This window comes from Heterocephalus glaber, unplaced genomic scaffold (genome assembly GCF_053883595.1).
Source record: "Heterocephalus glaber isolate CG9 unplaced genomic scaffold, H.glaber_assembly_v1.0 deba00001429, whole genome shotgun sequence".
Classification (NCBI taxonomy): Eukaryota; Metazoa; Chordata; class Mammalia; order Rodentia; family Bathyergidae; genus Heterocephalus; species Heterocephalus glaber.
In genome coordinates, this window is record NW_028258294.1 from 27867869 (window position 1) to 27894958 (window position 27090).

At 38.0% G+C, this 27090-nt stretch overlaps 3 protein-coding genes across 13 annotated transcripts in view; 2 read left to right on the forward strand and 1 right to left on the reverse strand.

Moving 5' to 3' along the window:
- Positions 1-4867, forward strand: part of Dlat (dihydrolipoamide S-acetyltransferase) — a 35009-nt gene extending 30142 nt beyond the window's left edge. Inside the window, exons 12-14 of the mRNA XM_004856566.4 lie at positions 1348-1510; positions 1880-2016; positions 2710-4867. Coding sequence (XP_004856623.1) covers positions 1348-1510; positions 1880-2016; positions 2710-2839 — 430 coding nt within the window. The 3' untranslated portion in view covers positions 2840-4867. The remainder of the gene's footprint in view (positions 1-1347; positions 1511-1879; positions 2017-2709) is intronic.
- On the reverse strand, positions 1169-13862 carry Pih1d2 (PIH1 domain containing 2). Of its 3 annotated transcripts, none has more exons than XM_087212196.1 (7): positions 13676-13862; positions 12653-12857; positions 12038-12161; positions 10993-11238; positions 9959-10224; positions 7188-7316; positions 1169-6472 (listed from the first exon to the last, which is right to left on the reverse strand). In XM_087212196.1, exons 2-7 carry the CDS (start codon positions 12827-12829, stop codon positions 6407-6409), a joined length of 1008 nt encoding a protein of 335 aa, XP_087068322.1. In that variant the 5' UTR covers positions 12830-12857; positions 13676-13862; the 3' UTR covers positions 1169-6406. The 3 variants fall into 3 exon arrangements, with proteins under 3 accessions (XP_087068322.1, XP_087068323.1, XP_087068324.1); XM_087212197.1 differs by lacking the exon at positions 13676-13862 and adding an exon at positions 13548-13667; XM_087212198.1 differs by having other exon boundaries at positions 1169-7316.
- A 12-nt stretch (positions 13863-13874) lies between these two features.
- On the forward strand, positions 13875-26934 carry Nkapd1 (NKAP domain containing 1). Of its 9 annotated transcripts, none has more exons than XM_004856570.4 (7): positions 13945-14048; positions 14480-14608; positions 15617-15693; positions 18335-18435; positions 21943-22092; positions 23369-23422; positions 24517-26934. In XM_004856570.4, exons 3-7 carry the CDS (start codon positions 15625-15627, stop codon positions 25022-25024), a joined length of 882 nt encoding a protein of 293 aa, XP_004856627.1. In that variant the 5' UTR covers positions 13945-14048; positions 14480-14608; positions 15617-15624; the 3' UTR covers positions 25025-26934. The 9 variants fall into 9 exon arrangements, with proteins under 9 accessions (XP_004856628.1, XP_087068327.1, XP_004856627.1 ...); XM_004856573.4 differs by having other exon boundaries at positions 24520-26934; XM_004856571.4 differs by lacking the exon at positions 14480-14608 and having other exon boundaries at positions 13875-14048.
- The last annotated feature ends 156 nt before the right edge of the window (positions 26935-27090 follow it).

Consider the following 27090-nt stretch of genomic DNA (forward strand, 5'->3'; position numbering starts at 1 on the left):
AATCAGCATACAGTACAGTATGTAAACTTTAAATGAATGTAATAATACAGCATGAATTATTTTGAGATGTATTCATGTTGTTATATATATTTAATCATTCTTTGTAATTACTGAGTAGTGTTCTATTGTATGGATATAGAACTAGACATTAGGTTGTTTCTAATTTGTGGCTGTGACATATAAACCTAAGAACAACAACAAAAAAAGAAACAATCAAAGAAATTACTCTACATCCCTGTTTGATGGGTAGTTTCTTTCTAGAACCTGTACTATTGGAATCCACCAGATAAGGGGAAAGGATAGTGAGTCACAACTCGAGCCAGTTGTGTTTCCACATCTTTTTGCTGTGGGAATGTTGAGTCCTGCCAGTCCCTCATCACTGTGGTGATCATGTTGTTGCCTGGGGACAGCAAACAGACCATTGAGTTCTGTGCTGGAAGTAGGCAGCAAGGGGAACCAAGCAGAACCCTAGACTTAGTCCTAGTACTTTCAGACCCATCCCTCTAAAAACCACACCTGCAAAACCTGGCTAAAGGAGGGGTCCCGCCATCCACTGAATCCCGCACAGCCTGAGCTCTCCACTGCTTAACTTTTTAAATTTAGGAATACGACTTTACTAAATTGCCTCCAACTTAATGATCTTCCTGCCTCGGCCTCTAGAATAGTGGGGATTACAGGTATGCTCCAGTCTACCCGACTTGTTCATTTTTCAAAAGTGCAAATCAGGGCTGAGGATTTAGCTCAGTGGTTTCGCCGCCTGCTGGGCAAGCACAAGGACCCAAGTTCGATCCCAGTACCAAGAAAAAAAAAAAAAAGTGCAAATCAAGGAAAAAGCACAGCAAAAGGTAAAAATTATGAAGCAGACATCTGAATAGTAGCACAAACAGATCCTAATTTTGTGTGTGAGGAGCACTGGGGATTGAACCCAGGGCCTTTACACTGATCTACATTCCCAGCCCTTTTATAATTTCTTATTTTCAGACGGTCTCACTAAGCTAAATTTTCCAGCTCAAAATTCTAATCCTTTTGTCTCAGCTTCCTGTTGTGCTGAGAATGCATTTGTGCACTAGCATACCTGCCTTGGTGTTTAGTTCTTTTTTTTTTTTTTTGAGATAAATACCCATTCTTACTTAACCTGGCATATAGGTTTGGTTTTTGTTGTTCTTGGTTGTTGTTGTTTTCTTTTTTTTTTTTTTTTTTGCCTAGGGCCTTATGGATGCTACGTGAGTGCTCTACCACTAAGCTATACTCTAGCCTTAGGCTTTTGATAAATGTTGGTGTTGATCTTTTTTGTTTGTTTGCTTTTTGGAGGTACTGAGGATTGAATCCTTTTTTCTTTTTAAACAGAAATCATGTTGTTGATGTCAGTGTTGCTGTCAGTACTCCTGTAGGACTCATCACACCTATTGTCTTTAATGCACATATAAAAGGACTGGAAACCATTGCTAATGATGTTGTTTCTTTAGCAACCAAAGCCAGAGAGGGTAAACTACAACCACAGGAATTCCAGGTAACATACTAATTGTTAACTTTCAAGGATTATATAATTTTTAAGGTGAGCCTGATGCTTTTGTTGCCTTTTCTACCTTCCGATTCTGCCACATACTCTTATTGAAATAAGATCCTGAAAATAAAGAAAAATTAAGTCACAGGTCAAAAGCTGAAAATAAGACATTTTCCAACTTACTATATGCACAACCCACCACAACTGACTTTTGTCTATATTATAATGGTTGTAGTTTTCATTAATGTGTATTTTCTTTAGGCCTTTCTGAAAACAAAGATTATCTCAAAGCTTTTTCACAGACTATTTGTACTTTTTTCTGATTTATGTTGGCAAGCAATTAATATGATCTATTTTTATTCTTTTTTTCTTTAGGGTGGTACTTTTACAATCTCTAATTTAGGAATGTTTGGAATTAAGAATTTCTCTGCTATTATTAATCCACCTCAGGCTTGTATTTTAGCAATTGGTGCTTCAGAGGATAGATTGGTTCCAGCAGATAATGAAAAAGGGTAAGTGTCAAAGTGGAGAGGAACTTACAAGTTCATTTTCATTACTTTGTACTTTTTTTTTGAGATTCAGTTTTACTGACAGTTATTTGGATGGTATATTGGCTCTTCAATAGAATGAAAACGTGGAATGAAATTCCTTAGGGCACCAATTTTTATTAAATGCAATTAATCATGTTTGAGATGGGATCCTTTTGAATAGATTTACTCTAGGTGAGAAGTCAGCACACTTCTTAAAGAGTCAGATAGTAAATACTTGAGGCTTTCTGGGCCATACAGACTGTTGGGTATTTACCCTGCCATTCTAATATATTTTTCTTTTTTTTTTTTTGCACCAGGGATCGAACTCAGGACCTTGTGTTTGCAAGGCAGGCACAGTGCCACTGAGCTCAATCCCTGGCCCCGCCATTCTAATATAAAAGCAGACATAAACAATACATAAAATAATTTTTTAAGAAATGCACAGCAGAGTATAGGATTAGGGATATATGGCGTAGTTTGCCTACCCATGTTTCCATGTGTCTGGTCTTTTTCTTCAAGCTGTTAATTTGAGGTAACTATATGGGGGACATGAGTAATAGGTGGAAAATAGTATTATCTGGGTAGGATTGAGCACAGGAATCAGCATATGGGTGGATACCGACTAAAATTTATTGATTGCCTTCATAATCCTAATAATGTTTTTACTTTTTCTAGATTTGATGTGGCTAGCATGATGTCTGTGACACTCAGTTGTGATCATCGAGTTGTGGATGGAGCAGTTGGAGCCCAGTGGCTTGCTGAGTTTAGAAAGTACCTTGAAAAACCTATTACTATGTTGTTATAATTGACCTAAAAATTTTCAGACTCACATTGGTCACATCAGGTCACATTGGTTCATTCTTATTAGGATATGTCTATGTTATTAAACGTGGTTCTCTTAAAGTTCACCAGTTATTTTTATTATGGAGTCTTTCCAGATAAATTTATAATGGCTTTACTGAATTTTTTAATGCCAGTTATACCCAGATATTGTTCGTAAACACCAGATTTTAAGCTGTATACTTTTAGGCAAAGGACATTTGCTAGCCTGGTGATAAGTATTTCCACTAGGAGATGCAGGACAGGCAGAATTGTGCTTCCCTAGAGACAAGTACTAAAAGTAACCTCAATGACACTTTGCTGTTCAAAATTAAATTGCCTAAAATTTCTCAGATGTAAAGGAAAATTACTTTTCTTACTTTTATATGAACCATGGTTTAAATTTTTCTGTTACATGATCTGGGTTTTGGTTTAACATATATGGAAAGGATAGAGGACTTCAAGAGAAATAGATGAAATTTTAAATGGTCAAAATTTTCTTAGATATCTTCAAACATTTATTTTTCTATAAATGTTTAAATGAAATGGTTGCTTTCCCCTCTAAAGATAAAAATATAAGCCAGTTTCTTGGTATACACAAGGATTTATGTGGGTATTTATTTAAACAAATGTGTTTATTTAAACAAATCCTCTCAGAATTACGCATTTGTTTAAATAAATGAGCATGCATATAAAATTTAACAGAATTTAAGTTGTGGAAGTAGAATTTTCCTTTAAGATAGCTAATTATAAATGAACTTAGTTATCAGAATTTATTACTCAAATAACTGGAAAGCTCTATGAAATAAATACGAAATACATGTATATATGTAAAATATGGTTACTAGAGTTGGATATGTGCCAAAGTCTATCACCAAGTCCTGTCTGAAAAAAAGAGAAGGGGTATATTTGTGAATGGTTTAGAATGCTAAAAACAATGATGCCGTAGCTAGCAATGCCTATATTTCCATCTGTTTAAGAGGCTGAGGCTGGTGGAGCCCAGGAATTTGAGGCCAGCCCGGGCAATGTAGTGAGATGTCTCAAAAAACAAAATAAAACAAATGATGCCCAAAATGGTGATTTCTGCCTGCAGAAAGTAAAAATGATAAATGTAATTTTAGAAGTGTTTTTTGACCCTAACATTGTCTCATGTAAAACAAGATAGCCCTAAAATCCTGCTGGAGAGAAAAAAATTCATTCAGTGGCTACCTCATCAACCTAAATACTTTTTAAATTTTAATTTTATTGTGTTTTGCTTTGCTTTTCTTTTTTCTTTTTTCTTTTTTTGGTACCAGGGATCGAACTCAGGTCCTTGTGCTTGCGCAGCAGGCAGCAAAACCACTGAGCTAAATCCCCAGCCCCTTGCTTTTCTTTTAGAGGGAAGGAGGACATGATATTTAGGATAATAAAAATGAATTGGGAACATTACCACAATTCCAGACTTTCTGTTGAATTGATGGGTTTTAATAAATGTTTGGAATTATTTATGACTATTTAAAATAAACCTGACCAGTGCTTCCTTGTATATGTAATATGTGGAGCTATCATCTGAGATTTGCTTTGTTTCAATGTGTTGAATTATTTCTCAATGTTCATTATTACATGGTGCGTAAGTGACACTCCATATTTTCCACAAACATTTACTTTACTATATTATTATGAAAACAGTTCACTACATTAATGTGACTTTTCAATAATTAGTAATTTTAGGTTGAATTGAAGATTACGTAAAAACAGTAAGTTTATCACAAGGGACCATCATCATTCTGGGCCAGATCTGGTTCCACCAGATGAATCTTCAAAAATAATTCTTTCCTAATGTTTGTGGCTCTCTTTGTTCCCTTGAAGGAAAAATAAAGTTGCCACCTACTAAAAATGGCTTGAGTTAAGAATTTATCTCAGCTATAATCTAAATCTGGAGTGACTATATTTCTCTTACCAGAACTGAAGGAAGAAAATTAGAAAAAGTGTTGTTTAAATAAGATTACTTAAAAATTAAACTTTGTTTTCAATATGTCTGGTCTAATTTTTGATCTGTTGGGGATTTCTTTTACATTAAATGATTAAGATCCAGTGTCAGCTGTGTGCTTATAAGTGCTCAATACATACAAACTTTATGTAACCAGTAAAATAAGGATTGAATTTAGGAGGATGTAATACTGCCCTCTAAACTTAAGGAGGTAATGAAGCACTCCATCTTGGGGTGTGGCACTTATACCAAAATGGAAAGTGCCTCAGGTCTGGCTTTATTAGAGGAATTTACTTCTGATTCTGAGATGTGTGCATATGAAGTTATGTTATCTCAAGGCATCGTGTACAAAAGGAGATCAGCATGTGGAGATGACAGGAATATGTTGCAAGGAAATGCTATCATTACCTGTAATGCACAATTTGCTGGAATACACAGGGAAATCATAGTCACTACTGGTAAGTGATCTAAAACAAAGTTTGTAGAAAAATCTAGTCTAAATTTCTAACTTTGAGGGGAAAAAAAAACAGGTTCAAATTTAAACAAGTCCACATTTTATTAATGTCCTTCCTGGCAACAGTTTGGTTTTTTGTAGGGAGGAAAATGAAAGATGTTTTTACTAATGTAAAAATCCATTAATAATAAGTGAGAACAAGAAAATAAGAATTTAACATTGTAAAATTAAGTATATTAAATGTTATGCATTTTTGTTAACAAGTACAGAAATAGTAATGCAAGCAACACCTACATATTGCATACAAAAGTAGAGATTTAGTTCTATGCGGTTAGGTGGGAGATTTTCTAGGAATACACTGTGGCTGTTTTGTAGAAGAAAAGATGTGAAGGGATTTCAAGTTTCAGGTTTTTGAGACAGGTTCTCACAATGTAGCCCAGATTGGCCTTGAACACATGGCAATCCTCCTGCCTCAGCCTCCTGAATGATGGGATTACAGGCTTGTGCCACCATACCCAGCTGATTTCCAGTGTTTTGAAGGATAAAAGTATAATAACTGTTAATAATTTTAGGTCATCATGCCATTCCAGAAAGTTTTCAAGAGCTAAATTATCAAATCTATGTCAAGTTTAAAAAAAAGTATATTTGCTTTTAAGTGTCACAAATAATTTCCTATACATACAGCATTAGTTTCTAAAGTTAAGTTTTAGGCCACTGTGTTCAGTCTTGCATGGTGGCCATCCTCACTCTCTAGGGTGTACTTTCATTTGGCCCAAACTCACTCCTCAGAGCCTGTTTCTTAACCTTTAATAAAACTTCGTTACCATTAAAGTTTTAAAATAAGTAAAGATTTATAATCATGTTGAAGTATACACTAATAATTACAGGAAGTTTTGTCTAGAAAAGATGATTAAAGTTTGATATGCATATTGCTAAATTGGAATATAAATCAGATGGTACTTTGGTGTTTGGCAGCTTAGAAGAGATAAATGGAAGTTAGAAATTCTATTACTTCATTTCTGTAGGAGAAAACATACTTGTCCAAAGTCCACTTTCTCTCAAATTAGAGATGGATTTATTTAGCTTGTGATGTGCAACAACATTTGATTGCTGTTATGTATCACTGTATCTCATCCACAGACATGTCCGTATCTGATAGGAAGAGGTCTGGCTGGGTACCTGGACTCCTGGCAGAGCTGTTTTATTGAAGTACAGAAATACATTAGAGCGTAGGTTTGAATATATTTGGGCCTACATCTGTATTGCTGGAGGGAACTTTCACTGCAAAGCCCACCCTGATAATAACTTTTTTGCACAGTCTGAGATGTTTTCCTGATAGAAAAATTTACTGGAGTTTTATTTTTTCAAGTGGCCAAGAGTTCCCACATCTTAACCTGAAAAAAATTAGAACTTCCCCAAATGATGTTTAAGTTACTTAAGATCACTATAGATAGCATTGAAATAATTACCTCACCTCTGCACTGTTTTAGTAGTTTCTGGTTGATGCCAAGTTTATTTGAGAAGGAAAAGTCAGTTTAAAAATAAATATAACAGGTGAAGGGAAAATGTCGATCCATTAAAAAGAACTCCTGGGCTGGGGATTTAACTCAGTGGTTCTGCTGCCTGTCTCGCAAGCACAAGATCCTGAGTTTGATCCCCATTACCAAAAAAAAAAAAAAGAACTCTTAGCACAGAATTGGGCCAGGGATTTAGCTCAGTGGTGCTGCCACCTGCCTTGCAAGCGCCAAGGTCCTGAGTTTGATCCCTGTACCAAAAAAAAAAAAGAAAAGAAAAGAAAAAACACGGAAGTAATGTTTAAGATAAGGTACTACCTCTTTATCCATAATAGGACCTATAATTCACACGATTTATAGCACTGAAAACCCAAAATATGATGCTCTTGTTTTATACCAATGGCATTGTGATGATTAATGTAGATTTCTCTTTGATAAATTTTGCTGTAGTCATTTCTGTATTAACAGATTCTGGAAGAGTCAGATGTAGTCTGTACTTCTCAGAGACCTCGATCAGTAAGTCATCCTAAGAATAAAGAAATTTTTAAGAGATAAAAGTATTTCATGGCCAATGTTTGTATTAATGGATCATTCCCTTAAGGGGAGGATACCATTTATTGTCATGTGGTTGGTAATAAGCAATGTAAATTCCTGAAATTTTGAGATTGTGATTGCTGCTTAATACATAAAATATTAACTAATACAGTACCCGAAGTAGGATGTTGTCATTCCTAAGTTATATGGTATTGTCCTCAGGGTCAACTAGCAAATGGCAAGGAAACTTAGGGATGACCTGAAAGATGGTGATCTATGCTTCATAATGATAAGCTCTTAATGAAACCATCACAATAATTTAAAGACAATACCTAGTTAATTCATGGCTTTAGGTGATGTGGGGAATGTTAGCATGTTTGGTCCTACTAACTACATTTCACAAGATACTATAAGAAAAGTGAATCTAGGAAATAACTGCCCAGTTTGCAAACAGCATTGAAAGGGAATATACAGAGCCCCCAAATTCTAAGACTTAGAGGCTAAACAATGGAACTATATTTTCTATGGGTAAAGGATAGAATTGAGAAATTATTTTTATTAGTAAAGTCTGGAGACAAATATTAAATCACAGGTCTTTATCCCCTTAATTAAAACCTTAATTTGGATTAAGGTACACTTCATTGAATCCTTATTTTGGCTAAAATGACAGCAATTAAGTCTAATGAGACAGGTAACTCTTGAGACACAAACATGTCTGAAAGATTATGGCACTGGCTGGAATCAATAACAAGAACTGATTTAAAACATTCTTTGGCCTTTGAATATTCCATGTGCAAGAAACAATGAGGGGGGAAAAATACAGGATGAAGAAGCTGCTCAGCACCTAAGACTGGTATAATCACTACTTTTGGATGTAGCCAAAGTTTATACTGGAAGAAGAAAATAACCTCCCAAAGAATGGAGCTGAAGGTCATGAAAAATAAGACTAGGAAGCTAGATAATGAAGGAAACTTCAAGGAAAAGCAAAAATACCCATCTCCACACAAGGGGCCCTCAAAAGGTTTGCCTACTAGGATTTCAGAATTTGTGCACCAGTAATTGTAGTGTGCCTTATATTTTTCCATTTCTGAAATGAGACTATTAATTATGGTTATCTGTCTCCATTCCCCATTGTATGGTGAATAGAATTCAGGGGGTAGATAACTTGGCATGTCATTGGTCTGTAGTTAAAGGAACAAACCACAGACTATATATAATGACAAAATCCTGTATTTTGGAATATTGGTACTGAGATTAGAGGTATTTTCCTTGAAGAAAGAATCAAGTATCTGTGACCAAGAGGACAAATGGGTAGACCATAGGACTGGTCCCAACTGTTTGTTCTTTTTCTACAAGGGGATTATACATCCATGCCAAGTGACTTCCTGTGATTACCTATGAAAAGAATATACTTTCCAGTCCTACTGGTGTATGATTTGGCTTTGTGAGATGCTTTGGTCAATGAAATATAAGCAGAAGTGACATATGCCATGCCTAAGTAGAAGTTTTAGATCCACTGCATAGGTTGGCCATTTCTATTTTACCTCTCCTAGGAAAATGACATATCTCAGATGGGAACTGCCCCTTCACCTGGATCTAGGAATGTGCAAGCAAGACTCATGGAGCTGATGTGTAACCTGAGCAAATTATTATAAGCCCTTGAAATGTTGGAGTTTGCTACTATTACAATATAATACAGTGAATGCTGACTGGTACAAATTTAACATACATCTGGCCCTCTGTATCTGAAGGTTCTATATCTGTGGATTCAACCTACCTTGGATTGATGAAAATGTACGATAGTTAGCCCTCTGATGTTTGCACCTTACTGAACATGTAAAAGACCCTTTCCCCTCAGATTATTCCTTAAACAATACAGTAACAATATGAGATAGTTTAGATCTTAATGTCCCCAAAGGTCCATGCAACAAAGGTTTGCTCCCCAGGGAGGTAGCTATCAGGAGGCTGTGGAACTTTTAGGAGGTGGGGACCAGTAGGAAGTCTTTAGCTGATTGGGATGTGGGGATGGCCCTCAAGCAGAGTATGGGACCCTGGTCATTTCCCTCTCTCTGTTGTTCTTTGGCCATAAAATATGCAGTTTTTCTCTGCCATGAACTCCTGCCATGATGTGCTGCCTTACCACAGACCTAAAAACAATAGGGCAAGCTGATCATGGACTGGAATTTCTTAAAACATGGGCTAAAATAAAATGTTTTTAGAAGCTGATTATTTTAGGTACTTTTTATAGTAACAAAGCTGACTTAATTGCAGCTATTTATCATTTATACTGTATTAGATATTTTAATCTAGAGATGATTTAACAGGTTCCCATTGGCTTGAACCACCAGTGGTACATGCATGACTGTCCCATCTGATGGGTCTGTCTCTTGCTGCCCAATGGGATAGTCATGCATGAACCACCAGAGGTTCAGAACTGTCCAGCTGTGAGACATATGAATTACAGCCCCGTTGTGAATGTTAAAGTATATGGGAGGACATTATATGCAAATTTTATATAACTATGCCACTTTATATACTGGATTTCTGCATCCATGGATTTTGGTATCTGCAGGAGTTACTGAAAAGAGCCCTTCATGAATACCAAGGGACTACTGTGTTAACTATTCAACTTACCTTAGACACACTAAGGTCACAGAGAGAGACTTTATTAATACCAGGTAAGTCAACTTTCAATTCAATTTTCAGAGGTTTCTCATGCTGATCCTTCAAAACTTTTAAGTCATAGACTGGTATCTTCATCTCCACTTGGGTTTCAGTACTAGAAATCTCTTGTATCAGACATCTTGCTTTGCTTGAAACTTGGTCTTTTGGCAGTAATAGATGAAGAAAGTGTTCTGAATTGTTCACAGTGCTGTTTCTTAACTGTTCAAGAGTGTGTTCTTTATGAAAAAAGGCAAGATAAAAAATCACAAAGTACTATCAGGCTGTAAGCTGTAAGATATGTTGTATAAGCTGAGATGGCAGGTTAAGCTACAGTTAAATTAGTTTGGAAATATTAAGCCAAAAGAATCTTTAACGAGGTCAGGGATATAGTTCAGTGGTAGAATGCTCACCTGGCATTTAAGGCTCTGAGTTCTATTAGATCCCTAGTTCTGCAACAAACAAACAAACAATAAAACCAGGAATTTAATTAATTAATTAATTTATTTTTGTAGTTGGTATAGAACTTGGGACCTTGCACTTGCGAGGCAGGTGGCGGCACCACTGAGCTAAATCCCTGGCCCCAAACCAGGAATTTTAAGCCACAAATTTTGGTTGAGAATTTTGTAGGAGTTAAAATCTTTATGGATATGCTAACATTTAAAAATAGCTAATCTGTGTGTGTATTTTTTTTTTTTTTTTGGTGGGGTGACCTCGCTGTGTAGTTTAGGCTGGGCTTGAACTCTCAGCAATCCTCCTCCCTCAGCCTCCTGAATGCTGAGATTATAGGCAATATTCTTCTAAAGTTTCTCATCTTTTTTTTTTGGTACCGGGAATCGAACTCAGGACCTTGTGCTTGCAAGGCAGGTGGCAGAACCACTGAGCTAAATACCCGGCCCTAAAGTTTATCATCTTTGAAAATCAAGACTTCTAGTTTGAAAAATGTATACAAATTGCAAAAAGAAACTGAAATCATTTTAATTTTTGATTTACATTCATCAACTTACCCTTTGTTATTTTTTGTCTTAAATCTGTGACATCAGCTTGGATTCCCATCAGATTTTGTTTCATTCTTTGAATGCTTCCTTTTATTTTAAATTTGGTAATATGGTAAGAGTGTGAGAGAGTGAGTTGGAATTGCTCCTCAATGCATTTCATAGCCATCTTTTCTAACTGATCTCTTTTTGCTTCGTCCTTTTCTGTTGCCTGGAAAACCTCAGGATTGTAGGCAACATTGATGACTGTGTACTCATCTGTGTAATTCAGAGGATATGAAATAAAGATAGCTTGTTTCTCTAATGATGTTGTTAGATTATATATTAAACCATATTCTTGATAAAGCTACAAAACATAAATTCCTATATTTTTCAGAATTCACAATGGTGCTATATACACAAAATTCCAATTAAGCACTGTTTAGCTTTTTTTGTTTTTGTTACAGGGATCGAACTCGGGACCTTGCGCTTGCAAGGCAGGCGGCAGAACCACTGAGCTAAATCTCCAGCCCTGTTTAGCATTTTTGTATGGATTAAAAGCACCCATAAAATTACAGTATTGAATTTGCATACAGGTACACTAATTTGTCATAATTTTACTGCCAAATAAAATATTTTACTTGAAATGTTTTTGCCAAGTAAAATTTAGTCCATATTCATATGTATATATATTTGTTGTTGTTGTACTGGCCTTACTTTAAGTTATATCCCTATCCCCATCTTCCTTCCCTCTTTTCTTTCCTTTTGTTTTCTTTTTTGAGACAGGGTCTCACTATGTTCAGACTAGCCTTGAACTCACTATGTAGCTCTGGCTGGCCTCAAACTTAACATAATCCCCCTGCTCAGTTCCCCTAGTGCTGGGATTACAGGCATGTGCCACCATCCCTGGCTATCCTTTTTATTTTTTTAACATAAGTTCTCCCTAAATTGCCCAGGCTGACCTCAAACTTGTGACCCTCCTGCCTCAGCCTCCTAAGTAGCTGGATTATAGGCATGTGTTCCTGTACCTGGGTCCCAATAAATATTTTTAAATGTGCTTTCTTTCTTTTCTTTTTACCTGATGTCTCAGTGATGTCTTCTGGTCTGCCAACACTTAGAGGTACTGGATGCGTAGTTGATTGGGGAGTGGGAATCCTTTTCCACTGACACACATTGATAAAAAGTATTTTTTCTTTTGGCTTCTGGAAAGTGAATAATTTTGATATCTCAAAGTCAAGTTTTTAAAAAAGTTAAGATTATGTCCTAAAATTCGTTTATCACAGGATTGGAAGAGGGAGAGTTTTTTAGGTGCTAATTCATTCCATGTATTAAAACTGTGTATGATAAATTGTATTTTTGTTACTTGATTTCTCTAAAGTGGTTGGCTATTTTCATCATGAATTCAGCTGCTGCTCCTTCTGAAAGGAACTGGGTGGAAGAAGGGGGAACTGATCATTTGTTCCTAGTGCATATCACCCTATTTCACCACTTCATTATCTCATTATCAGATACGTATTTACCATTCTTTCTCCCTCAACACAATATTCTATACTGTTTTAGTTTCTATTTACAAAGGCAGTTTCCATCAAATTTTCTTCTGTTAAAGTAGCAATAGCTAAGGGTAGGTGTTCTCTGATTAATCCAGGCTAAATTCATTCAAGACCTCCCCACTCCTGGCACCAATTCTAAATACCAGAATGCTGGTCTGTAGACAGAACTGTGGCTCTGGGCCAGCACAGAGCTTTTTTCCCTCTTTCAGTTCTTGCTGAATGAAGTTCTTATAGCACTCCGGGTCACTTTCAGCTAGATCATCTAGGAGGTTCCAGAACTGAGTAATCTGGGTGAGCAGACCCTTTGAGGAAGTCTCCATGATTGATGATGAATTAGGCTGCTGAAACCTGTGGAAAGACACGATTTAAGGAAAACAATATCTATTGTTTCTATTATTGTTTCTAATAACTATTGATTCGTTTCTTCTTTTAGGAGAGGAGGAATGGATGAAGAATGGTTTTGGAGGACCAGGGATTTAGCTTAGTGGTGCCGCAGCCTGCCTAGAAAGTGCAAGGTCCTGAGTTCAATCCCCCATACCAAAAAAAAAAAAAAGAATTGTTTTAGTGAAGTTATCAGCTATCTCTAACATGTGTCTAAAGGAGCGTGCATCAACATCATTTTATCTTATAATTATCTAGTACCATTTCCTAAGTTCTAAAGTTGTCCTCTCAGGTAAGGCCTTGTCCTCTATCTCTACCTGGAGCTTAAATGCTGAGGGAACAATCATTTTAAGCCTGGGTTTCCTGGTGATCTTATACCAACATCTGTATATCAGCTAACTGATGCATCCCAGGTCCTTAAATTGCCAGAATTATGTATATGGGGTGAGGGCCACATGAGATTTCTCTAATCCTCTGTGGAATTTAGTAGTTAAGAGCATATGCCTCAGTTTTTCTCAAAATGAAGATGACAGTACCTATCATAATTATTGTGAGGATTAAGTAAGCTAATACAAATAAGCTGGAACACTTGGTGAACATATGAGAGATAATATTCTTTCTACATTTGAGATAACCATCCTCATCCTTACTGCCCACCACTGGAAAGATGTCCCACGTTATCCACGGAATGAGAAAAGAGGAGCTGTAGATTCTTGAAGTACAGTATTAGGATTAGACTAAATATAAAACTAACGGACAATCATTCCAAAGGTTTGGGAACCCACCTCTTCGCGTTCCCAGACAAACCGCGACGTCTGTTACCCGGGTAACCAGACTGGGTACAACATTTAATTGGGTCCGAGAAGCTCCATGCGGAAAGGTCTCCTTACATCCAGTTCCGGAATTTCCCTCTTCAGGTATCGGGCTTGCTTTTCAGCGGAATCCGAAGCGCTTCTCTTCCTAGAAAGCGCCTGCTTCCTTTCTGTACCCGTGAACTTTAGAAGCGTCCAGGAAACTCTTACGGTGGAGTCTCTAGGTATCGCATCGGAAGGAAGAATTTCTCGGGAGCACGACTTCCGGTCTGTAAGGGAAGCCTCCTCCTTTTTCTCTCAGACCGCTTCCTCCCCACACCCCTGCCACTCGAGGCTGCGGCGCACGGTATGGGTGTGTTTGTGTGTATTTGTGTGGGGCGGGCGTTTGGAGGGAAGGTTACTGCGAGCCCCGAGGCCGCTATGGGGCAGGAATTCCGGTGACAAAGATGGGAGTATTTTCTCTGACTTCCACTTGGAAAACTCAACCCCCCCTTCAGGCACCCTAGACACTTCCTGGGGCCCAACGGAAGGTCGTACCCATCCAGAGCGTCCCCATCCTTTCTGGGGAGTGAAACCCAAGCCCCGGGGGCCATCCCAGCGAGCTCGAGCCGGGGAATGCGCGGGCCAGCCGGGCAGTCCGGAGTCCGCGCCGGCGCCCCCTCTCGCCTCAGTCCGGGAGAGAAATCTGCCTGTCGGTCTGGGCTGGGGGAAGGCAGCCGTGGCCTGGGCCACGGGCGAGGGCGCATTAACCGGTGGGGAGCCTGCGTTTTCACGAAGGACTCGGGTGAAGCTGCAGAGCTGCCTTTGAGCCCTGACTCATTGGCTTCCTGGGTCGGAGGAGATCTTGTAATGGAGTGGTTCCTCGTCTCACACTAACAAGATGCCTGATTTCCTCAGGATCGAGGGGTGAGTGAGCGTTGGGGTGGTTGTACAAAGTCCCTACTAGCTACACATGTGAATATCTTTGTCACTTAGTTTTTGAAAACTTGTATGTAAAATAGTAAATTCCCTGCATTAAATTTAGGTCATCTTTGCATTTTTGTTATTGTTGACATTTTTGGTTTCTGACACTCAAATCTAGATACTGTATTTTCTTCATCGAAAACTAATTTTGAGATTCGAGATTTGATTTCTAATCTGGACCTTGATCTACATCGTTTGCCTGGGACTCTGTGGCTTGGGGCAAGTTAGGGCTTTTTAAGGGAACTTCACCTACAAAATAGAAATGGAGATACAGTCGACCCTCCGGTACCCAAAGTTCCACATCTTTGGGTTCAACCAACAGCCAATTGAAAATACTCTGAAAAAAATTGCATCTGTACTGAACATGTACAGACTCTTGTGATTATTTCCTAAACAGTCCAGAATAGCAACTATTTACATAGAATTTGCATTGTTTTAGGTATTATACTTAATCTAGAGATTATTTAAAGTATGTGGGAAAGTACATAGACTATATGCAAATGAGAGATGTGAGCATCCTTTGATTTTGTTTTGTTTTGTTTTGGTACTGGGGATCGAACTCGGGTCCTTGTGCTTGCGAAGCAGGCAGCGAAACCACTGAGCTAAATACACGGCCCCATCCTTTGATTTTGATACCTGTGGGCATCCTGAAACCAATTCCTTGTGGATACTGAGGGACTGTTTTACTTCATTAAAACAGAGCATTGTAGGGATTAAATAAAATGGTACTCATGAAAGCCTTTAATTTCAATCTTGTACAGTTTGAAAGAATTCTGATTTACCTCAGCTCCTTTGACCCTTATATTAATTGTTGTCAGGCATTTCAGCCTTTTAATGATGAAGGAAATACTGCTTTTCAGGACCTTGACTTCTAGTTCAATGATCTTAACTTTATGCTTCTTTAGAAGAGAAGGAAATTATTATTGAATGTTATTGATTGATTCATTTCAGATTGAAGAATGTCCCGGGTTCCGCTGGGGAAAGTCCTCCTGAGAAATGTCATTCGGCATACAGATGCTCACAATAAGGTGAGAGGTACAATCCAGTCATTCCTCTATACTGAATGAGGGGACACACTGCACCAAGTATTATTTTGGCTGTTAGGAGATACAAGTTTAAAGAAATAGATAATTATGGTACTGTTTGATGAATACTATATTATAGAAACATTTAGTAAGTGCTTTCAAGCTCTGAGGAAGGAATAATGAAATCTGCCTTGGAAAATCAGAAAAGATTTCACAGAATGAGTGATATATGAGCTACTGATACTTGAACTGGTTCTGGATGAATGGGTATAGGTTTACCTTGTGTGAAATGTTGTTTTGGCATTATGTACTAATATATGACAATGAGAAGGTGCATGGGTTGGAGATATAGGTCAGTGGTAGAGTGGTTGCCTAGCATGTGCAAAGCCCTGAGTTCAATCCCCAGCATCACAGAAAATAGACAAACCATGAATCACTTAGGACATGGCAGCAAAGTGGATAGAGAATGTGCTAGGAATGGGGAGGTGCAACCCTATAATCCTAAGTACTCTTGGGTGCAAGATAGGAAGATTGCAGTTTATTTTCTTTTCTTTTTTTTGGTACCAGAGATCGAACTCGGGACCTTTCAGTTGCAAAGCAGGCAGCAGAACCACTGAGTGGTTTCCTGAATCCCCAGCCCCAGGAAGATTGAAATTTCAAAATCACCCGGGTAGGGGCCAGGGATTTAGCTCAGTGGTTCCAGCGACCACCTCGAAAGCACAAGGTCCTGAGTTCTATCCCTGGTACCAAAAAACATAAAACAAAAAAAGATTACCCTGGGTGACTTAGTGGACTTTGCGAGACCCTGTCTCAAAAAACAAGTAAAGGGGGCGGGGGATTTAGCTCAGCCGTTCCAGCACCTGCTTCGAAAGCACAAGGTCCCGAGTTCTATCCCTGGTACCAAAAAAAAAAAAAAAAATGGCTGGGGGTGTAGCTTAGTGCAAAGAGTCTGGGTTTCAATCCCCAGTACTGGGTGAGGGCGGGGCATAGAGGAGACAGTGCCAGAAGATAAGACATAAGTGGCAAAGTATAGTTTTGGTCTGTGATATTTGAAGATTACAGTTTTTTCCTCTAGGCAGTAAAGAACTGATTGTATGTTTTAAACGGAGTGTGACACGCTCATATTTGTATTTTCAAAAGATAAGTGATTAGGGAATAGATTAGGTGAGGAGAAACAATAGGGAGACCAATTAGGAGGTGATTGTAATGTTGCATGTGAGAGATGATGAGGGTTTGAGTGAAGGCAGAACTTCAGAGATGAAGAAGAGGAATTTCAGAGATAGAATCTCTGGTAAAACACCTAGAGGCTAATTGGATGATAGTGGTAAGAATGGAGTTAAATATATTCACCTTGTGTGACCTGGGAGAGGTGATGATGATCACATTAATTAAAATATGGAACAACAGCAAAAGATGAAATATAATTGGTTGGGTTTTGAACATATTTATGATGAGGGGCTTACAGTTAAAATTCAAACTTGGAAGAAAGAAAAGTTGGGGCTAGACATGAGTTTGAATTATTGGTTTATAGGGAGATGATGGAGGTCATGAGAGTAGATAAGGTCAGCTAGAAGAGCACATGTAATGAAAAGAAAGCCAGTCCCCATGTGTAGTTTTCTTCAGTGAACTGTACTAGTGGTTTGACCATAAATATTACCGTCACATCACTTGACTTTTCAGTATTGGGTGAATGTGTGATTGTTATCATGCTGCCTAAGCAGTTGTATTAACCAACTCATAGTTGTATGATTTGAGAGTGGTAGCTAAAAAAGATAAATCTAGCACATATTTACAAGTTATTCAGGAGGACTTAGAAATAAAATGTGTTTGTGTTCTTTGGGCATTGTAGTCTGATTTTTAGGAAGTTCTCTAGCAACCATACTGGTTTTTTTTTTTTTTGAGACAATCTCACTGTGTATCCCAAGCTGCCTTGAACTCACAGTGATCCTCCTCCCTCAGCCTCCTGGGTGCTGTGATTACAGGCATGTGTCACCACACCTGGCTTACACTGTTACTATTTTTGACAGTAATCATAATGTGAATAAGATGTATCATGTACCAAGTCCCCACGAGGAATGTAATCATTATGTACTGCAAACATGTACTAATAAAAAATAAAAATTGAATGAAAAAATTATAACATGAGGGCTGAGGATTTAGCTTAGTGGTTTCTCCGCCTGCTGTGCAAGGAGACCCAAGTTCAATCCCCGGTACCAAAAAATAAATAAATAAATAATTATAACATGAAAAATGACTTAGCCTTAGTGAGTTTAAAGATTTGTCCTTATTAATTTTTTAAATTTTGATAAAATCTCTTAGCTTTTGTTTTCAGTAAAATGTAATGGTATCCATTTTGCTTTCCATATAAGAATGGTCAAAGTTCAATCAAAATGATACAATTAAAATAATATTACACCTTAGAGACATGTGGGATTAAAAATTTTATTGTTGAAGAATTTCCTGTATTTGAGATTTCCTAGGTTGGATTGTTGAACCACTTTCTAGAGAAACCAGAATTTATTTTCTAAGTGCCTGATCATAGCCCAGGCTATAACCGAGTAATTAGTTAGCTACTGTTCTGTAGGGTAGAATGCTAATTTTTAATGACTTATTTTTGTTTCTTTTCTGTTATAAAAAAATTTAGATCCAGGAAGAATCAGATATGTGGAAAATAAGAGAAATAGAGAAACAGATGGAAGATACTTACCCAGAAACCAAAAGGAAAATGTTACCCAGCAGTTCAAGGTGAAGTTGTATCTCTGAGAACCAAAATATTTCTCATCTTTTTCAGAATCATCAACTTTTGCTTAAAAACATTGTGATATACTGCCGGGTGTGGTGGCACATACTTGTAATCCCAGCACTAGGGAGGCTGAGTCAGGAGGATCACCATCAATTCAAGGCCAGCCTGGACTGCATAGTGAGTTCAAGGTCATCCTGAACTACATAGACCCAGTCTCAAAAAACCAAAAGTAAAAATGAATGAGCAAAACCATTGTGATATAGTAAGGATAGATCTGTATGTTATTAAGAAGGCTCTGTTTTGCAAATCTAGACACAAAACGTGAAGAAAATGGCTATGGATCATGCTGTGATACCTGTGGCCAAACTTTTTGTACTTACAATGGAAAATTTAAAAATTCTGTCTTGGACAATTGTAAATGTTTAGGGTTCTGTGAATTCCAAACTTGCCTTATAACTTTTAGCTTAAGATTTTGTTTGAACCTAACTGGTCACTTAACTGACCAATCACTCCTTTCTGTTTTAGTCTTTCATTCTTTTAGCATTTTCTTTACCCCATTACTCACTGTCTTTGTCAGGTCAATAGCCTTTCACGCTTTCTTTGTAATAATTTGTGAATATGAAGGATTATACAGGCTTTGTTGTCTTTTACCTGTGGAGGTATAGGAATGTCCAAGTAATAGGGAATGTGTTTTGGGCCTCATGGCTGTAAGTGTAGGAGTGTGTGAATGAAAAATGAGTGTAGCTGAGCACAGTGGCTCATGGATGTAATCCCAGTGCTTGGGAGGCTGAGGCAGGAGGATCACCATGAGTTTGAGGCCAGCCTAGGCTACACAGTGAATGCAAAGCCAGCTTGTCTACATAGGGAGACCCTGCCTCAAAAAAATAAAATAAAATAAAATAATAATCCTGATTTCTGAAGTTACCTAAGGAAATCAATAGATTTTTTTTTTTTTTTGGTAACAGTATCGGGGATTGAACTCGGGACCTTGCACTTTCGAGGCAGGTGCCGCAACCACTGAGCTAAATCCCGGCCCAGTAGTGAGATTTTTAAAGCATGTATGGCTGCAGATTGTGTGTAGTACTTTGATGTATGACTGGGTGTGTCAAAGTTGCTTCATATAAGAAGTAATTAGGTTTTACATGGTTATATAGCAGAGTCTTAGCAGAAAAATATATCTTTCAGGTTTTTATCTTTCTGGTGGTGGTCCTTTGAGAATTTAGAAGTATAGTTAGCACAGATGGCGATTTTATTTTGTATTAATTTTTCAATTTCAAGCAGTGTTTCCACAAACAAAATGATTGCTCTTTTAGAGTAAACTCTACTAATGTCTGTCATGATGAATAAATCTCTTAATGGATAAATAAGAATCTAATAACTTTTTAAGACATGATCTTTTTTTTTTTTTTTTTTTGGTACCGGGGATTGAACTCGGTACCTTGTGCTTGCAAGGCAGGCACTGGAACCACTGAGCTAAATCCCTGGCCCCAAGACGTGATCTTTTTAGTAGGATTCTGAGTCTTGTATGCTATTGTACTCCTACCAGCTAAAACAGTGCCTGACATATAGGAGCCCCTTAAACAACTGATGAGCTGGCTTATTGCCTGATTAGTGGACATTGTAAATAGGCTGGATCAGTGGTTCTTGACTGTATATACTCCATCATTCCCATGGGGTAAGCCTTGTTCCCACTGTTACTGTGATCTCATTACAGCAAATTGCTGGTTTGCAGAGGAAGGAGATATGTATTTCAGAATCTCTAGGGTAGCTTAAAGCATCCCCAGCTGTGATTATGTTTTTAGAAACAACAACAACAACAAAAATTGCCCAAAGGGCGTTACCTATTCTCTTGGCTGGCTAAGCCAAATACGTTACTGGGTTTTGGGGTCCTGGAGTCTCTTTCTAGAGGTGGTTTCTAGGTTCTTTCTGTCCTGAGCAAAGAATTGGTAAAGACAAGCACAAAGGGTAGCAGAGTTTTATTAAAGGTAGGAAAAAAAAAAACAAAAAACAGGCTGTTCAGAGTAAGTTTGAGCCAAATAAAAGTAGGAAAAGACATATACCCTACAATGTGAGGGTGGCCACCATGCAAGACAGCACAGTGGCTGTGATTATGTTTTGATTTTTCTCTTTGCATGTGTTCCTAGTTGTGAATTAGTAAATGAATGTGGCGTGTAAGCTTGATTATGTCAACTTGACTGGCTCTGGGATCTGCTGGCAGGAATGGTAGAGCACACTTTGGGTATGCCATGGGGTCTATGTCTGGTCTCACACCCCTTCCTCTCTGGCACTGTTCCCCTGTGCTGTTTTCTGGCTATCATAAGCTAAGCATCTTTGTTGTCCCATGCCCTCCTGTGATGGTTCTGTCTTAGAGCAGCCACCCATGTACTGAATCCCCTTGAAACAGTGAGCCAAAATTAAACCTTTTTTTTTTTAATGGTTTTGAGACAGGGTTTCTGGGTCAAATTGTGGGGGAGGGGGCATTACAGACATATGCCACCATGCTTGGCCCTAGGTATTGGGTTGTGGGTATCGGGTATTATGTCCTAGGGATGAGAAATTACAGCATAACACAATCTAAGAGTGATTTCAATTACAGTAATACCTCAGTTCATGAATGGATCTGCAGACAATTCGGTTCAAAAACAAAGCCTTCAGCAAAATTTTGCTTCCAATCACAAACTCCCCCTCAGGTGACAAACAACCACGGCCATCTTCCCCACAATCATAAAACAAATGAAGTTTGTAAACTGAGGTACCGCTGTATACACTACAATAGGATAGGTAGTAATGGTTAGTTGTTTTTTTTTTTTTTGAGACAGAGTCTTGTTCTGTAATTCAGGCTGGCCTTAAATGATGTAGCCCAGGCTAGCCTTGAACTTGTGGCAGTCCTCCTGCCTCAGCTTCCTGAGTGCTGTAATTACAGGTGTTACCCACCATGCTTGTCTTTTAATTGGTCTTTTATAAATAATGTGTTAGTCAACTCTTTGTTACTGTAACAAAATACCTCAGATTATTAATTTATAAAGAGAAGAGGTTTATTTTGGCTCACACTTTTGGAGATTCCAGTCCACTGATTGTCTCCATTGCTTTGGGCTTGTGGCAAGGCAGTACATCGTGGCAAGAACACATGGTATAGCAAAACTGCTCATTTCATGACCAGAAAGCAAAAAACAGAACTAGGAAGGGGCCACAGTCCCATAGTTCCCTCCTCCATCCTGTGACCTAAAGAAGACCTTCTGCTAGGCATCACCTCTTAATGGTTCTACTACTTCCCAGTAGTGCCACTTTGGGGAACCAAGCCTTGCATGGGCCTTTGAGAGACATAGCAGATCCAGACTATAGCACAGAGGAATAGGTAATGTCCAATACATGTTATCGTTTCTTTTTAAACTCTTAAGTATTTGTTTTATTCTCCCTTCAAGGTGTTCTATCATTTTTATGCATGAGTTCTCTAAAGTAACCTCATAGATTGTTTTGAAATCTAAAAGTTCTTTTGTTTTCTTCTGTAGTCGGATGCGTAGCGATGGTTTTGATGAAGAAAGTCAGAGAGAATACTGGAGGCCAAAGACTGAAATTTCTGGGACACTGGAAGATAATTTTCTTAAGGCTAAGTCCTGGAACAAGAAGTTATATGATTATGAAGCTAACATGCCAGACAGGTTTGTGACTAAATTCCTGTGACCTTTAATGATAATTGACCTGAAAACATGTGTTTGTCAAAATCAGTTGTTCCTACAAAAACCTGTACACAAGGTGTTTGTACTGGTCAGAGTGGAAAACTAAGCCAGGCACGGTAGTATAGGCCTATAATACCAGCTACTTGAGTAGCTGACTCAGGATAGTCGTAAGTTTGAGGTTAGCACAAATTAGCGAGATCCTGTTTCAAAAGACAGAAGGAGGGTTGAGGATGTAGCTCAGCATACCCTGGAGTCGGTTCCCAGTACTGTGCAAAAAAGAAAGGCCCACAGGGCTGGGGATTTAGCTCAGTGATGCTGCCACCTGCCTCACAAGCGCAAGGTCCCGGGTTTGATCCCTGGTACCCCCCCCCCAAAAAAAGGGCCCACATACCTATGTACTAATGAATGGATAAACAAAATGGGATGTCCATACAATGGAATATTATTTGGGAGTAGAAACGAATGACGTGGATAAGTGGTAGAACATGGTTAAATCTTGAAAATCTTACCAAGGTGTAAAAGAAGCTAGACACAGAAGGCCACGTATTATCACTTATGTGGTATGTCTAGAATAAACAAGTCCATTGAGACAGAAAATAGATTAACAGTTGGCATGGGATAGAGGCACTCTTTCTTTTAAAGGTTTAATTTGGCTCATGAAGCACTATACTCTAAAAGAGCACCGAGCACTTAGGAGGCTGAGGCAGGAGGATTGCTGTACGTTCGAGGCTGGCCTGGGCTACGTATTGAGTAGGCCAGCCTGAACTACACATAGAGACCCTGTCTCAAAAACCAAAAAAAAGGCAAATTTCTTGGTCTGTGAATCACATTTCAATAAACATTTTAAATTTATTGTATTATTTTTATAAAAACAATTGTTCTATTGTAGACAGCATTAGAAAATACACAGTTAGAAAGTGTAAGAGGGGCTGGGGATTTAGCTCAGTGGTTTAGCCAGCTGCTTCAAGGACCTGAGTTCTGGTACCAAAAAAAAAAAAGTATAAGAGTCCTTTAGTGTTTCTTAAAGAAGAGCATGGGAAGTTCTTTTACAAATGGATATAAGAATCTTTTGTCCAAAATGGTAGTGTACAGTAAAGAAAATGTAGCTGTTACAAAACTATCATGACTGGCTCTACCATGTCTCTTGTTTTGTTTGTTGTGTATGTATGTCTGTGTATGCATGTGCTTCAACATCTAACTTTAATTTCCAAAAATGTATGCATTGCTTTAATGATACACTTAATGTGTCATTTTACAGATGGGGTCACAGTGGTTATAAGGAGTTATACCCTGAAGAATTTGAAACAGACAGGTAAGGCAAATAGGCTTACTGGACAAAGTTAGAAAGTAAGATTAGTACAAAACCTGTACTCTAAATTGTGTTCCAAACTTTCTAGAGGCTATATTTGCCACTGAGAATGTAGCTAGAGCCTGGTGTGGTAGTGCACACCTATAGTGCCAGCTTCTTAGGAGACTGAGGCAGGAGAGTCACTTGAGTCCAGCCTCGGCAATGTAGGAAGACCCTGTCCCAAAACAAACATGATTTAGTTGGAAGGCAATCCCTATTGAGCCTTTCCTTGATTGACGTTAGGCCTGTCTGTAAACATTTTGGTTTTTGTATGTAATAGTTTCCCTTGTCTACTGGGGATAGGTTCTAAGACCCCCAAGTGGATGCCTGAAACTTCAGATGGTACTGAACCCTGTGTACACTGTTCTTTCCTGTACATACATACCTATGATAAACTTTTATCTTTTCACTTAAAGGAAGTATTCCATGGCTTCTCTTTGGCATATCTGGATTCCCAGTGTTACTACTCTTATACATTGGGGACACTATTAAGTAAAATAATAGTTACTTGAACACAAACACTGCTATATCATGATGGTGGTTCTGATAACCCTGATGGCTACTACATGACTAAGGGGGAGATAGCTGAACAAAGGGATAATTCAGGTCCGGGTGGGACAGAAGGGGAGTAAGAAATTTCATGATGCTACTTAGAATGACATACAGTTGAAACATGCATTGTTAATATTTTCAGATTATGGTTAACAATGGGTAACAAATCACTGGGTAACTGAAAACATGACTAAGGGACCAGTGGTTAGGATTCTATACAGTAACTTAATATGACAGATTAGAATTTTTATCTTCCTTTTTTTATCTTCATTTTAAAGATGAACAAAACCTCCGAAAAATATAAGTAGATAAGTCTCAACCTATAGCATTATTTTAATAAATGTTATAATACCAACCTACTAAAAAAAAGTAGATAAGTCTCACAGTAACTATGTCAAAGTTCTGATACGAAATTCAGATGTTAACAATTTCCTTCCTAGAATGCAGAGTATTAAAATATAAATACTTTTCTACATAAAAGATAATCTTTTTTACCTTTTTATTAGTAGTGATCAGCAAGATATTACCAATGGGAAGAAAACATCTCCTCAGATAAAATCATCTACCCATGAATCCCGCAAACATAAGAAGTCAAAGAAGTCCCACAAAAAGAAGCAGAAAAAAAGGTCACACAAAAAACAGAAGAAAAGCAAGAAGGAAGCCATAGATATAACAGCAGATTCTTCAAGTGAGTTCTCAGAAGAAACTGGTGCTTCTAGTACCAGGAAAAGGAAGCAACCACATAAGCGCAAGAAAAAATCCAGAAAAAAGTCTCTCAAAAAACCAGTTTTATTTTTAGGGACAGAAAGTCACACTTCCCAGTCAGATGATTCAGCATCCAGTAGTTCTGAAGAAAGTGAGGAAAGAGACACTAAGAAAACCAAAAGGAAAAAGAGAGAGGAAAAAGTCCATATTCCTGTAGCTAACAATGAAATACAAAAAAGGACAAACAAACGCACAAATTGGAAAGTGGCTACAGATGAGAGATCTGCTGAGAGCTCTGAGGATGACTAAATGGGAAAGAAAACATTGTTTCCCACTTGACTCTGCATATTTACAGCTCTTAGGGGTTTTTGCTAATGACTTCTTCAGCATAGGGGGTCTGAAGTCAGAGCTGTTCTGTGCCAGCTATACATGTTTCGACAGACTCCTTGTCTTCTATTTTGGCCTGTTAAACTTGATCCCCTTTTCTTGTTAATGGGAAATCTGGTATTTTGTTATGAAGGTTTCTTGAAGAGATTATTTTTTGCAATTAATCACATTTAGTGTAGAGTACATATATAGCAAATTAAAGGACCCAGAAAGCTAAATCCAATATTGACCTGGGTACACCTACTGGAATGTTGAATTGGGGGAAATTAAGGGCTGGGATCAAGAATTGGATTGGAAGCAATGCTATGTGCAGTGGTTGGACAAGGGAACACTACGCTGCTCTCTGTCATTTACATAGTAGGTGTCATATCTAACTTGTCTCTAGCCTTGGTGCTTTGATCCTTCAGTGTTTTGATTCCACAGCTATGGTCTAGTTTACTTAATGAGGGAATAGGCATAAGAACAAAGCACTGCCTTTCATGATAATATCTACCGACAACTATTAAAAGGGACTAGGGTTTTCTCAAATTTCCTTATAGCCCTAACATCTGGTAATTGGATAGTAAATGGTTTGGAGTTCCATTGTTGTATATTGCCTAAATGGACTTGTGTTTGAAATTATTTCTTCAGTTGTTGGCCGTGACATCTATTAAATGGGAAGAATTAGGAGTCAGTTATGCTAATTATGTTCTGAAAGAGATTCAGAGTGACAGCCATCTAAGTCTTTTTTTTCTTTTTGGGGGAGGGGGCAGTATTGAAGATTGAACCCAGGGCCTTATACCAGACAAGTGATCTACCACTGAGCTATACCCCCAGCCCTGTTGTCTTCCTTACTCATTTCTAATTCTATTCATTAATTTTATATTTTCCCTGAAACTAAGTTGAATCAATTCCAAAATGAAACAAGCTTCTCAGGGACATACTCAACTTTTTTCTAGACAGCTTTTGGATTAAAGTACCAAGTGGAGACCACATTTTTTCCTTTTGCTATACTGTGATCCCTACTATGTTAATTCTTAAGAAACCAAAATATCACTGAAAGAAGGCTGGTAGAATACAAGTGAATTTTTCATTATGGGAGGGAAGGTAAAGTGACAGGTTAGTTTTTTTCCCTGGTTGTCAACTTCATGAGCTGAGTAAAAAGCTTAGAAAGTCCAGTTATTTGGTCTTGATTCGGCTGATAATTGGTAGAGTTCTAGAGCAGGTTAAGTTAACCTCCCTGGCCTTACTTTCCTCATGTGTAACAAAATACTTCATGGTAGTATGATAGTTCAAGACATCAGCAATAGAATACAACTATGATGACATTACATGAAGTGGTATTTTAATAGTTCTTAGTTCTCTTTGTGGAACAGATTTCTAAATGCTTGGTTTTAACTTGCATGGTTGGCTACAAGTGCCCTGTTCCTTCATTATGAGCAGGTGCTATCTTTTGGGATATTTATTTGAGATATTCTTTGGTACTCAATTGTCAATGTTCTCTGGTGTATATTTTTATCCTTGGGATAAGTGGAGGCCTACAATGGGAAGAGTCTACACTACCTCTTAACCTTCGCAGGACAAGTGGAATCTTTGTTGAAAATTTTTACCATGTATTTTTTAAGCACTGTTTTTATGCTCTAAAAGTACTGATTCTTAAGCACAGATACAGGAAAGTAGGCCAGTGGAATAAAGCACCTCCAGGAAGAGGTGGGTCTGTTTGGGTCTTGATCTTTCCCTCCACCCATACTAACAGGCTTAACTTTTTCCCAGGGAATACATGGTTTTTTTGGGGTTTTTTGCCACATCTATTCTTGGCCATGTAAAAGCAATAAAGCTTTTTCTGTTCTTCACCTTTCTCAACCCTGAATTCTCTTTTATGCACTAGGCTAAGGCTTTGATGGTTCTTCTGACCCTTTAACTTGGCTTAAGGTGGCTCTTCAAAACCTATGATCTCCCACTTCCACTCACAGCCTTGGAACATTTATTTCTAGTGTTCCTTCCAATCA